Source organism: Vombatus ursinus, unplaced genomic scaffold (assembly GCF_900497805.2).
Source record: "Vombatus ursinus unplaced genomic scaffold, bare-nosed wombat genome assembly UNPS02012147.1, whole genome shotgun sequence".
Classification (NCBI taxonomy): Eukaryota; Metazoa; Chordata; class Mammalia; order Diprotodontia; family Vombatidae; genus Vombatus; species Vombatus ursinus.
In genome coordinates, this window is record NW_020951925.1 from 2,117,429 (window position 1) to 2,128,970 (window position 11,542).

Genomic DNA, 11,542 nt, shown 5'->3' on the forward strand with positions numbered 1-11,542 from the left:
TGAGGCAATTGGGGTTAAGTGACTTGCCCAGAGTCACACAGCTAAGTGAGTGTTATGTGTCTGAGGCTGGATTTGAACTCAGATCCTCCTGACTCCAGGGCTGGTGCTCTATCCACCGCGTCACCTAGCTGCCCCTTGTAAGGGCTTTTCTTAAAAGATGACGTGGTAAGCAAGCTGCCCAGACCCGTTGCAGGGAGCAGGAGCGGGCCAGCAAGGTCCCTGTCTCCCAATGTCGGGACGCTGCTGGAGGGCAGACCTGTGTCTTTTTTCCCCCTTTGTACAATGCCAATAATTGCCTGTTGAAGTAAGTTATGATTCTCTTAAGAAAGCCTGAGCGTCCGTTGGGTCTTTGCGCAGCACGCGTCTGCCCACTGACTCATTTTGTGCCTTAAACCCGCGGGTCATGTTTGCCCGTGTGCCTCTTTGTTCTCCTGGCCTTGGGCCATTGGTCTGACCTTAATTTTCAAGCCTGATTCTCTTCTCACAGCTGTGTCAGTTATGAAATTTAAGAACAGGCTACCTGTGTCTTCATCCAAGCCCTTGGTTAAAGTGACTGAACAAAACAGGGTCAAGTCAGCACACATTTATGAAGCCCTTATGTGTACCAGGCACAGGGACACAAAGAAAGAAGCGAAAGGCATTCCCTGCTCTCAGAGGGCTCTTGGTCTGATGGGAAGACAGCGTGCCAATCAGATACAGGCAGGGCTGGCAGGAGGCCATCACCGAGGAAAGGCCCGGGTGGTGATGAGAACCAGGAAAGGCTTCTTGGAGAAAGTGGGATCTTGCCTGGGCCTTGGAGGAAGCCAGCACTCTGGGCCTGGGTCTGTGGCTCCTTGTGTACTTGCAGGAAGAAAGGCCAATGGCTTTGCTCAGCCTCAGAGCAGCCCCCAATTCACTTAGGCGACTTGGTGGTGCCCATTGGCAGGTCTGAGCAGCGCTGGCCTTCCCCATGGCTTATGTTCCCAGAGTCCAGGGTGACCCGTGAGGATGGTGGGGTGTGCAACACGCTCCTAGAGAAGGGCCTAGAACCTGAGAGGAGTCTTTGTGGGGGCCGCTCCTAGGACAGAGGACTCAATAGTCGTCCCCCAGGTTTGAGCTTCTTGGCCTGCAGTTGAAAACCCCAAAGTGCCCAAAAGTGGGGACAGAGAAGCTTGCAGAGAATGCCGTTTGGGAAGACAATGTTTGCCATGTGCATGCTTAGGCCTGGGCCTGTCCCCCAAGGGGCAGCCTGGCCGGGGCAGAGTGGCGAGCTGAGTATGCCGCCTCTGAGCCGCAGGAGGCGGCTGGTGCCCTCAGGGAGCAAGGTGCAGACCCTGGGAGTAATGTGGAGTTAAATTCATCCAACACTGCTTAAGCACCTGCTGTATACAGCACTCTCTGGGAGGTCTCTCTGGAGGGCTCTGAATGGAGAGAAGCTTAAAATCTAAATTGGAGGAGTTGAAGGTTAGCGGGGTGAAGGCCGCCTCGAGATGCCCCGGCCAGGCTCCGTGCCTCCGGAGCACTGAGTCATACCTGCCGAGGCCTGGTCTTTGAGCTAGCAGAACTCCAAGGCTGCTGAGGTGGCTCGGTGCCCTGTCAGAAGCATGCAGGGAATGAGGTCAGGAAGCCCCGAGTTCAAATCTTGCCTTAGACACTTAGCAGCTGTGTGATCCTGGACTAATTATTTAAGCTGTGTCTGCCTCAGTTTCCTCAACAGTAGCCCTTGCCTCCCAGAGCTGTCAGAATCAAATGAGATCATCATTATAAGGCACTTAGCACAGTGTCTGGCACATGGTAGGCACTATTTAGAGCCTAGCTATTGTTATGTTTATTTTTAATAATTATCATTATTTTTGTTATTGTGTTCAGCTGGCATCATTGTGGATAGAGCCCTGAGCCTGGAGTCAACAAGACCCAGGTTCACATGTAGCATTAGACACTTAGTGGCTATGTGACCCCTAGACAAGTCCCTGCTACCTGCCTCAGTTTCCTCATCTGTAATATGGAGATAATGATAGCCCCAGCCTCACAAGGTTGTTGTCAGCATCAGACAAGATAATAATTGTAAAGTGTTTAGCACAGAGCCTTCCAATGCGTGCTGCCGCTGCCGTCATCATGAAAGATCCAGGATCCGCGTCGGCCTGACCGCGGCGAGGCTTGGAGGGCCCCAGCAGGCGGGGATCAGTGGCCTCGCCTGCTCCTCTGTAGGCCTGAGCTCAGGCGCTCAGTGTGGACAGCCAGAACCAGGCCCTGGCGATCGGGAGGGGAGCGCGCCCCTTTGGGGGCAGTTACCGCTGCTCTGTACCGAGTTTAGCTTGATGTTGGCAGAGCAGTGGAGAAAGCCTCTTCCTCATAGGAGGAGGGTGGCTGGATGAGGCGACAGCGGGCATGTCACGGCTGTAGGCACGGCTAGAGCCAGATGGTCCCTGCTGGCTTCACGTCAGCTCCCAGGCGGTTGGATGCCCCTGGAGGCTGGAGGCCAAGGGCTGTCTCGGGTCTCTGCCTCTCTCCAGGGCCCAAAGTAGTGGTGACACAGAGGGGGAGCTTGACCAAGGGCTGTTGATTGAGTTTGCTTCAGTTCCCAAAGTGGAGTGGCTTCCCCCTAATGTAGACCGGTGCTGAATGCTTTGGGTACTGGCCAGTGAGGGGCGCTAGATTTGAGGGTGAGGATGTTGGCTGGCGCTTCCGACAGAAGGCAGCCGTCACGGAGAGGGAGCCCTGGAGCACACCGGCTGTTTAACTAAGCACAGATAGCGAGAGATCTGGAAGCCGAGTTTGGGCGCCGTCTGGAGTTACAGGCATGCGCTTTCTGTGTCTGTGTTGTTCTGTGCAGGGCTTTGGTGGGGCGTGGAGCCTCCTGCTTTTAATGCTCTCTGTTCACTTTTAGCGGAGACTTTAACCAACGTGCTAGACTTCAAACGGGACGCCGGCCTGTGGCACGGAGTGCTGACCGTGAGTGTTGCCCAGTAAATCTGCACCCTAGAGTAAGGCTTACAGATAGCTTCGTAGCCAGACAAGAAGTCGGCCCTCTGCTGTGGTGGCATGCTGCGTCTTGGTTGTGGAGTGAGGGCTTTGAGTGATGTGCCTGGAATTGTGTCCAGACAGACGTGTCACTTATGCTCGTGCACTGGGGTGGTAATCGCCGTGGGCCCCAAATAAACAAATGCTTTGGGTTTTTTCAGAGTGTCATGAACCGAATGCACGTTGTCAGTATTCCTTATGCCCTCATGAAAGTGAACCCCCTTTCGTGGATACAGAAAGTGTGCTCCTATAAAGGTAATTATTCTCTCTCTGGGTTCATCCTTTCAAACAACGCCCTTAAAAATGGCCAAAGCGAGGGAGTGAGGATGTTTCTCGTGGAGCTGAGTTGCTGCCGGCCTGCTCTCTCCATGGCCAGCAGGGCTGGCAATTGACGAGATGGCTTTGTGGCCTTGATGAGGAGGCCTCCCAGCCTCCCATCTGTGAGTGCTTTGGTTCTCGCCGATTCTGCCTGGTGCATCTTAAGAGCATTTTCTTGAGTTCTGCTTGAGATGGGGATTCCCGAAGGAATGCCTCAGCTTCTCCTCCTTCTGGTCTGAATTATGCTAAGACCTCTAACTTGTCGATTGGATCTTGACACTACTAAAAAGTGTGCACGTGTGTGCTGTGTGTGTGTGTGCGCGCGTTCCCTCGGCCCTTCCTGTCTCCGCGTGTTTGCTGACGCTCTCTCCTGTCCTCGGCAGCCCGGGTGGCGTTAGTCAAATCCCGAGACATGCACTGGTCTCTCCTGGCCCAGCGAGATCAGAGGGACGTCAGCTTGAGCTCCCTGCGGATGCTGATTGTGGCCGATGGAGCTAATCCGTGTAAGTAAAAGGCTTGGGACGTGAGAAGGGAACGGCTTTCAGACCTCCCTCTCGGCACCGCCACCCCCCACCCACCGTTTCTTCCCGTGCAGGTTTTTTTGGAATCATAAGCTCCTCTCCAAGGTGTGTGGTGAACGGTAGCTGCCTGCGGCGCTGGAAGGGGTTTAAGCAGAGAGAGGAAGGACTAGTGAGCCTCATTCAGTGCTTAGATGTTTGGGGGAGTAGTGAGGGAGGAGTCGGGGGAAGCCAAAGGGGGAGCCATTTGGGGGAACGATGAGTCTGGCTTTAGAAACGTTGATTTGGGGGTGATTGTGGAACTCTGGGTGGGGAGGACAGGGCTAACGATGCACAGCTGGGGCTAAGGCTCAGCTGTGGGCCCCCCCCCCCCCCCGCCATCAAGGCCCTCAGCCTTAAATAATGTTTCTGAGAGTGTGGACAGGAGCAGAGGGGATCAAGGTGGAAACTTGGTCACCTCCCGCAGAGAGGACGTGGGTGCTTCAGGCCCTATTGAGAGTCCAGAGAGTATCCGAGGGATGGTGTTAGGGGTGCTGGAAGGATCTGAGGTTGGCTGAAGAAAGACATGGTAGTTACCCTCAAATACTCCCATGACCCCTGCACTGGCCACTCTCCCTCCTCCCCATCTTGACCCCTTGGTGAACCAGTTCAGCTCTATGCTCCTCTTTTGAATCCCTGGCCCCTTCATCACATCACCAGTTACACCAGCTGAACCTCAGCCATGGATCACCCCACCATTGGTCACCTTCTGTCTTCCATACCTGCTGCTGAGCAAAGGAGAAGATCACACCCCCATTCTGCTTGGGTCCACTATGGATTTATGTTACTCAACCTCAGCTGGGCCCTCACTGCTGCCAGGCAGTCATACTGTACCTCCCTTATCAGCTCCCTGCCCCACTCTCCACCGCAGCTCTCCCAAACCTTCCATGGCTCCCCCTCCCCACTGACTCTCTCAACTAAGACCTTTGCCTCAGATTTTACAGAAAAAATTGAAACTATTTGCTGCAATCTCTCTCTTCTCCCCACTTCCTTGTCTATCACCTAGGTTCCTTTTGCCCCTGACGTTGCCTCATTCTTTACCAAGACCAACCCCTCTACATTCTCAGGCAACCCCACTGCACCTCGTCCCCTCTCTCTGTCATCCCCAGTCTCACACTTATTTTCAGTCTCTCCTTCTCTACTGCCTACAAACATGCCCGTGTCTCCCTTATCCTGAAAAAAGCCCTTATATTTGACCCCTCTGTCCTTACTATCTTCCTATATTTCTTCTGCCCTGTGTGGCTAACCTTGAAAAAACCACCCATGCGTACCTCCACTTTCTCTCCTCTCACTCTCTTCTTAACCCCTTACAGTCTGGCTTCTGACCTCATCATTCCACCGAAACTATTCTCTCCACAGTGACCAGTGGCCTTTTCTCGGTCCTCATTCTCCTTGACCTCTCTGCAGCGCTGGATGCTGTGGGTCACTCTCTCCTCCTGGATACTCTTGCCACTCTGGGGTTTTGGGGACACCCCACTCCCTCTCTGGTTCTCCTTCTCCTCTCTCTAACCACTCCTTCTCTGTCTCTTTTGCTGGATCCTCCTCCAAAGTGACCAGTGATCTCTTAGATGCCAAATCCACTGGCCTTTTCTCAATCCTCATTCTCCTGTGCAACCTTGGACACTGCGGGTCACTCTTGTCTGCTTGATTCTTTCTAGGTTTCTGGGTCACTAGTCTTCTCCCGGTTCTCCTCCTGCCTCTCTGACTGCTGCTTCTCTGTCTCCTTTGCTGGATCATCTTCCATATTGCACCCTGTAACCATAGGTCCTTCAGGGCTCTTTTCTCTTCTTCTATGATACGTCACGGGTGACCTCATCAGCTTCCATGGATTTGATGACCATCTCTATGCTGATGCTTCTCAGATCAACCTTTCCTGCCCCAGACTCTCTGCTGACCTCCAGTCTTGCATCGCCATTGACCTTTCAGACATTTTGAATTAGATGTCCAGTAGACATCTTAAGCTCAACACGTCTCTTACAAAATTCGTTATCTTTCCCTCAGATCCCACCCTGCGCCTACCTTCCCCATTACTTCCGACAGTCCTTAGCCAAGCTGTTGCCAAGGCCTGTCATTCCTGTCTCCGTCTTCTCTTGGATACGCCCCCTTCTCTGTTCCGACACTGCCACCACCTTGGTGCAGACCTTCATCACCCCGTGTTTGGTAATAGTCTTTTGTAATAGTGTGCCTACCTCAAGCCTCTCCGCACTCCAGTCCATCCTCCGTTCAGCCACCAAAGTAATGTCCCTGAAGCTCAGATCCAACCATGTCACCCCCTCCTCAGTAAACTCCAGTGGCTCCCTGTTGCCTCCAGGGTCAAGTACGAAATGCTCCGCCTTCAAAGCCCTTTATCACCTCCCCAGTCTCCTGACACTTAGTGCTCCCTGACACATTCGCTTCCGTCCAGCGACCCTGGCCTCCTGGCTATTCCATTCCTTTTCTTAGCTCTAGGTATTTTCTCTGGCCGTCCCTCATGCCTGGAACACTCTCTCCCTCCTCTGCCTTGACTACTGACCTCCCTTGCCCAAAGGGTTATAAAACAGTATATACCTTTTGATCCAGCAATACCACTATGTATCCCAGAGAAATCAAAGAAAAGGAGAAAGGACCTATATGTTCAAAATATTTATAGCAGCTTTTTTTTGTGATGGCCAAGAATTGGGAATTGAAGGGTTGCTCATCATTTGGGGAATGGCTGAACAAGTTGTGGTATATGATTGTGACAATTCTCTTGCACTATAAGAAATGACGAGAAGGAGGGTTTCAGAAAAACCTGGAAAGATTTACATGAACTGATGCAGAGTGAAGTGAGCAGAAGCAGGAGAACATTGTACACAATAACAGCAACATTGTAGCAATGATCAGCTGTGAATGACTCTGCTCTGCTCAGCAATGCCGCGCCCTAAGACAATTCAGGAGGACTCATGATGAAGAGTGCTGTCCACCTCCAGGGAGAGAACCGAGAATCTCTGAGTGCAGATCGAAGCAGACTTTGTTACTTTATTTTGTTGTTCGTTTTCCTGGTCTGTTTTCTTTTGCAACATGATGGATGTAGAAATATGGTTTGCATCACTGCATGTGTATACCTCTATCAAATTGCTTACCGTCTCAGTGATGGCGGAAGGGAAGGAGGGAGGGAGGGAGAGAATTTGGAACTCAAAATTTTAAAAAATAAATGTTAAAAATTGTTTTTACATGTAATTGGGAAAACAATAAAATTTTTAAAATGTATGTGGCCCTCAGTTACACAGCTTTTAGCATTCCAGCGTCAGTAACATGAGGCTCTGCTAGGCCCATTTCTGTGACTTTTAGGCAAAATCAAGTCACTTCTTTTGTCCTGCAGCCAATGAAGAGCCCTCTCGTCTCCTTCCCCCACCCCCCGGCTTTAGGTGAGCAATCTTAAAATGACCAAATATTGTTGAAATCCCCTTGCGTTTGAGGGATTTGGAGATAGTGTGGAAATGGCCCAGGGGCTGGCCGTCCTTTTCCACGTCTGTGTAGCACCTCATAAACAGCCAGCCTTGGTGAGATGGACACCCCTACAACCAGAAGGATTGTACGTACCTGTCTACATGTACATATCCGCGTATGAAATCAGGGTCCCTGACCTCCAGGGGTCGGATGTTCAGGAGGGACGATGGCCATGTCTGCGTGTTCTTGTGACTGCCTGCGTTGCGTCTGTGGGGCTGACGATGTCCTTGGGCCACCCCCTTTTAATCACTCTTTATGGCTTATTCTTTCTTCCCACTCAGGGTCGGTATCATCCTGTGACGCATTCCTCAATGTCTTTCAGTCCAGAGGGTTGAGACCTGAGGTTATCTGCCCCTGTGCCAGCTCCTCAGAGGCGCTTACCGTTGCCATCCGCAGGTAACTTTGTGGAAGGCTCCTTGCCTGCCTTAATGTCCCCTGGCTCTGGGCCAAGTCTGATCGGCTCGCTATGCTGTGGTAACAGGGTGTTCAGGGGGACAGAAGGAGAGAGGACCGGCCCCCAAGGGAAACTCAGACTCCCTCCGCAGGGTAGGAAGGGGCCATGGGTGCTCCCCATCCCCAGCCCCCCATGAGGGATAGCTTCCTGAGGGGGTGGAGAGGAGCAGGAAGAGAGGAGGGGTGGCTTGGGGCGGCGGCATTTGTGCTCCCGCTGACCCTCTTTCCTGGTCTTCTCTTCCTCCAGCCCCATGTAACCCATTCTGCCACGTGGCCAATACCAACAGGAACTGTGGCAGGCCAAGGGTCTTCCAGAATGCATTTATCTCTTTGACTAGCATTTTGAGCTATTTGCTCTTAAAACGATTTTTAAAAAATAAAAATATACAAAGCTTTAGCCTATTGGTAACCCCGGAGAATTTCATGGCCCTAAGACAAAAGATGAGGTGTCCTTTGGAGACCATCAAAGAGCTCGCCAAGCATCTGCCCACATGGGTAGGTCTCTGTGGCGTGCGGTGTGAAGGATGCAGTTTGCCCTCAGCCAGTGACACGTTTGCCCAGGCTGGCACCAGGTGGCCTCTCTCCTTCACTGTCCCTGATGCAGGACCTCCTGTCTGGTCCTGATCACATCTATCACTGCCTCCTCCAGCCCAGTCCAGAAACATCCACCAGGAGTCAGTTGTGCACTAGTCTCTAAAACTTGGGAGCATTTCTAGCTCATAGCTCAGACTGTGTGAGCTGGCTCAGGTCCTCTATTTGGTCCCTATATTTTTAAGGCCCTTCGGAGGGCAGGTAGCTCACCCAAAGTGAAATCCAGCTAGGCTCTTGTCCAGATGCCCCCAGGGCTCAGTCCCAGCCCTTTGCTCACCTCAGGCCTCTGCCTCCTCTCAGCTGTGGGAGGGACAGTGTCACACTGGTAAGTGTGGGGACTATTTTCATCTCTTCTCCTTAGGACAGCGAGAAGTCTGTGGCCAGATCTCTTACCTGGCTTTCCCCACTGACAGTGTCTCTGGGGCAGTGCCTGCCATCTAGACCTGTCTGGCCTGAGTGGGGGAGAGTTCATTAAGCAGTTCTGATTGGTTTTTTTGTTGCCCAGTGAAGTGTGACCTGCAGGGCCAGAAGGGAGAGAGCAGGGCCTCATTCCTCCCCCACAAAAGACCCATTCATCAGTTTTTACCAGAATTGTCCGACTGCTGGTCACCTGGGCCGTCCCTTTAATGGCACACCCTGGCTGGTGCTTGGGGCATTGGTGCTCACAGATGCTTTGGTATCCTCCTGGATTTGACTCTTTGAATGGGATCATGACGTAATGGAAAGTGTGCTGGATTCAGAGACGGTAACTCCCAGGTTCCAGCCTGCTTCAAACATTTACAAGATGTGTGGCCATGGGCAAATGTCCAGACCTTCCTGAGTCTCTGTGTCCTCATCTTTGAGGGGGGAAGGCATGAGACATAGACGAGCTCGTGGGGCCCTCGGCTAGAAGGGACACCAGGAGCCTCCTGGCCGGGCCGGCCTGGGGCACTGGTTCTGGGAAGGGCTTTGCCTGGCATCCCCTCTAGTTGATAAAATTGGTTTTCTTTATTTTGGGTTCCAGTGAGCACTTGCATTTACATCATGGAACACAGAGTGGGGATTTTAATGGAACCTTCTACAGACAAGTCTTAGTTCAAGCCTGCTTTTCTTTTGAAGGACCTAGTGCGTCATTTAGCATAAGACTTTGCTGACTGTCCTGCTTGTCTGTGATTCCTTTTCCCTTTTCCCTGGGGTGGGGGCAGCAGCTGGAAGAGAGCCCTGGGTAGTCACGGGCTGCCTTTGCCTTTGTTTTTCAGACCCCCCGATTCCGGTGGCCCTCCCCCGGGCAAAACTGTGCTATCCATGAACGGCCTCAGCTATGGTGTGATTCGAGTGGACACGGAAGAAAAGTTGTCCGTATTGACTGTTCAGGATGTTGGCCAGGTCATGCCTGGAGGTGAGAAGGGTCTTTGAAATGCCAAGTAAGGATGGCTGGTGGGAAGTAGCGACGGAGACATGCTGCCTTTCTTCTGGGGAAACGGTAGCTCGGGAACTGCTTTTACAACTGTTTCAATCTAGCTTGTCTTGGTTTTGAAACAAGATCTGGCCCCAAACCTCAATGACTTGGGGGAGATAGTGGCATCCTCCAGATGGTCACCCTCCTTCTCCTGGCCAATTCAGACCCATAACCCTGTGGCCATGTTCTGCACACAGGCAGCCTTGGGCTCAGGGATTCCTCTCCCGATGCTTCCCAGAGTTTCACGGTGATTGCACTGTGGGGGAACACTTTTGCTCACTAGACTTGTCTGTGGCCACAGAGAAGCAGAATCCCTGGGACCTCAAGGCAGGAAAGTCGGGTGGTCCTGGGGCTGTCCCCTACCCCAGCTTATCAGATGGTGCTTGAGAGAGGAGATTGAGTTCATTGAAACAAGTACTTTTTTTTTTTTTTGGTTAGGCAATGGGGTTAAGTGACTTGCCCAGGGTCACACAACTAGTAAGTGTTATGTGTCTTAGGCTGGATTTGAACTCAGGTCCTCCTGAATCCAGCGCTGGTGCTCTATCCACTGCACCACCTAGCTGCCCCTAGAAACAGGCACTTTTGAATGACAAGTGAAATTGTTCACAGAATTCTTTCCCTAACATGTGGTATGTTCCCCTCCACACGATTTGTTGGCATGAATGTTTTCCCCTGGCAGAAGTAGCTCTCAGAGAGACAGATCTTTGCTGCCAAAACCACCGATGGAGGGAGAAGACAGAGTGGCCTGGCAGTCCAGGCCTCAGATGGGAGACTATGCTTAATCAGATGTCTGCCTCCCCCCACCCCCGACCCCACCTGTGCACATATGCACGCCCACCCTTGGGGGCACTGTGAGAACACCAGGACAGCCAGTGCTGCAGAGGTGAAATCCACCGGGCTTCTGCTTTGCTTGCTGTATCAGCTGATTAGTCGTGGGGCTGTGGTTCACGTGGCTGGATAGTCCAAAGCCTGATTCTGCCTTCCCGGGGCCTCTTCTCTACCTGTCTCCATTCCTTTGGGCCAGCCCATGACTGATGAGCCTCTGCCTGTTTAACCAGGAGGGGCCTTCAGCCACAGGTGGTGTGGTGGTGGTTTCTGCTGCCCTGGGCTTGCCTCAGGTCCCTCTGAACTGAGCAGACTGCTGGATAGCTGATGTCCAGAGCCACCCACACCTCCCCTGGGCAGCCAGCTGGCAGCCAGAGGGGTTAGGTACCTGGGGCCTCCTCTGGTGCCCCTGGACAGCATCTTTTAGAGGGGAAGTACTCATGAGGAAGAAGAAGGCCCTTCTGAGCCATCTAGTCAGGATCTCGGTCTTCAGATGGAGCCATGATTTCACCTAGAAAACAAACCCAAGGGGCAGCTAGGTGGCGCAGTGGATAGAGCACCAGGCCTAAAGTCAGAGGGACCTGAGTTCAAATCCAACCTCAGACCAAACACTTGACACATACTAGCTGTGTGACCTTGGGCAAGTCACTTAACCCCAATTGCCTCACCAAAAAAAAAAAGAAAAGAAAAAAAAGAAAACAAACCCAGAGAGAAACAGTCCCTGCCCTCAAGGAGCTTACAGTCTATCCATGATGGGCCAAGGTACCATCCCCAAAGTCCCACAGAAGAAAGATGCCTCCTCCCCAAAGTGGGGGTGCTGATGCACACACCGTGGGAGTCTTGCTGCATCCTCCCTAAAATGGGGGTGCTGACGCGCACACCGTGGGAGTCT

General features: G+C 52.4%; 1 protein-coding gene across 6 annotated transcripts in view; it reads left to right on the plus strand.

Annotated features, from left to right (window-relative positions):
* Window positions 1-11,542, plus strand: part of DIP2A (disco interacting protein 2 homolog A) — a 123,849-nt gene that overhangs the window by 78,013 nt on the left and 34,294 nt on the right. For all 6 annotated transcript variants that reach the window (XR_003568690.1, XM_027857405.1, XM_027857407.1 and 3 more), the window contains 5 exons: window positions 2,867-2,931; window positions 3,162-3,255; window positions 3,702-3,821; window positions 7,625-7,739; window positions 9,626-9,765. Coding sequence is in view for 5 of the 6 variants with exons in the window: in XM_027857405.1 (XP_027713206.1) it covers window positions 2,867-2,931; window positions 3,162-3,255; window positions 3,702-3,821; window positions 7,625-7,739; window positions 9,626-9,765 (534 nt within the window). In the remaining variant the exon portion in view is untranslated. The remainder of the gene's footprint in view (window positions 1-2,866; window positions 2,932-3,161; window positions 3,256-3,701; window positions 3,822-7,624; window positions 7,740-9,625; window positions 9,766-11,542) is intronic.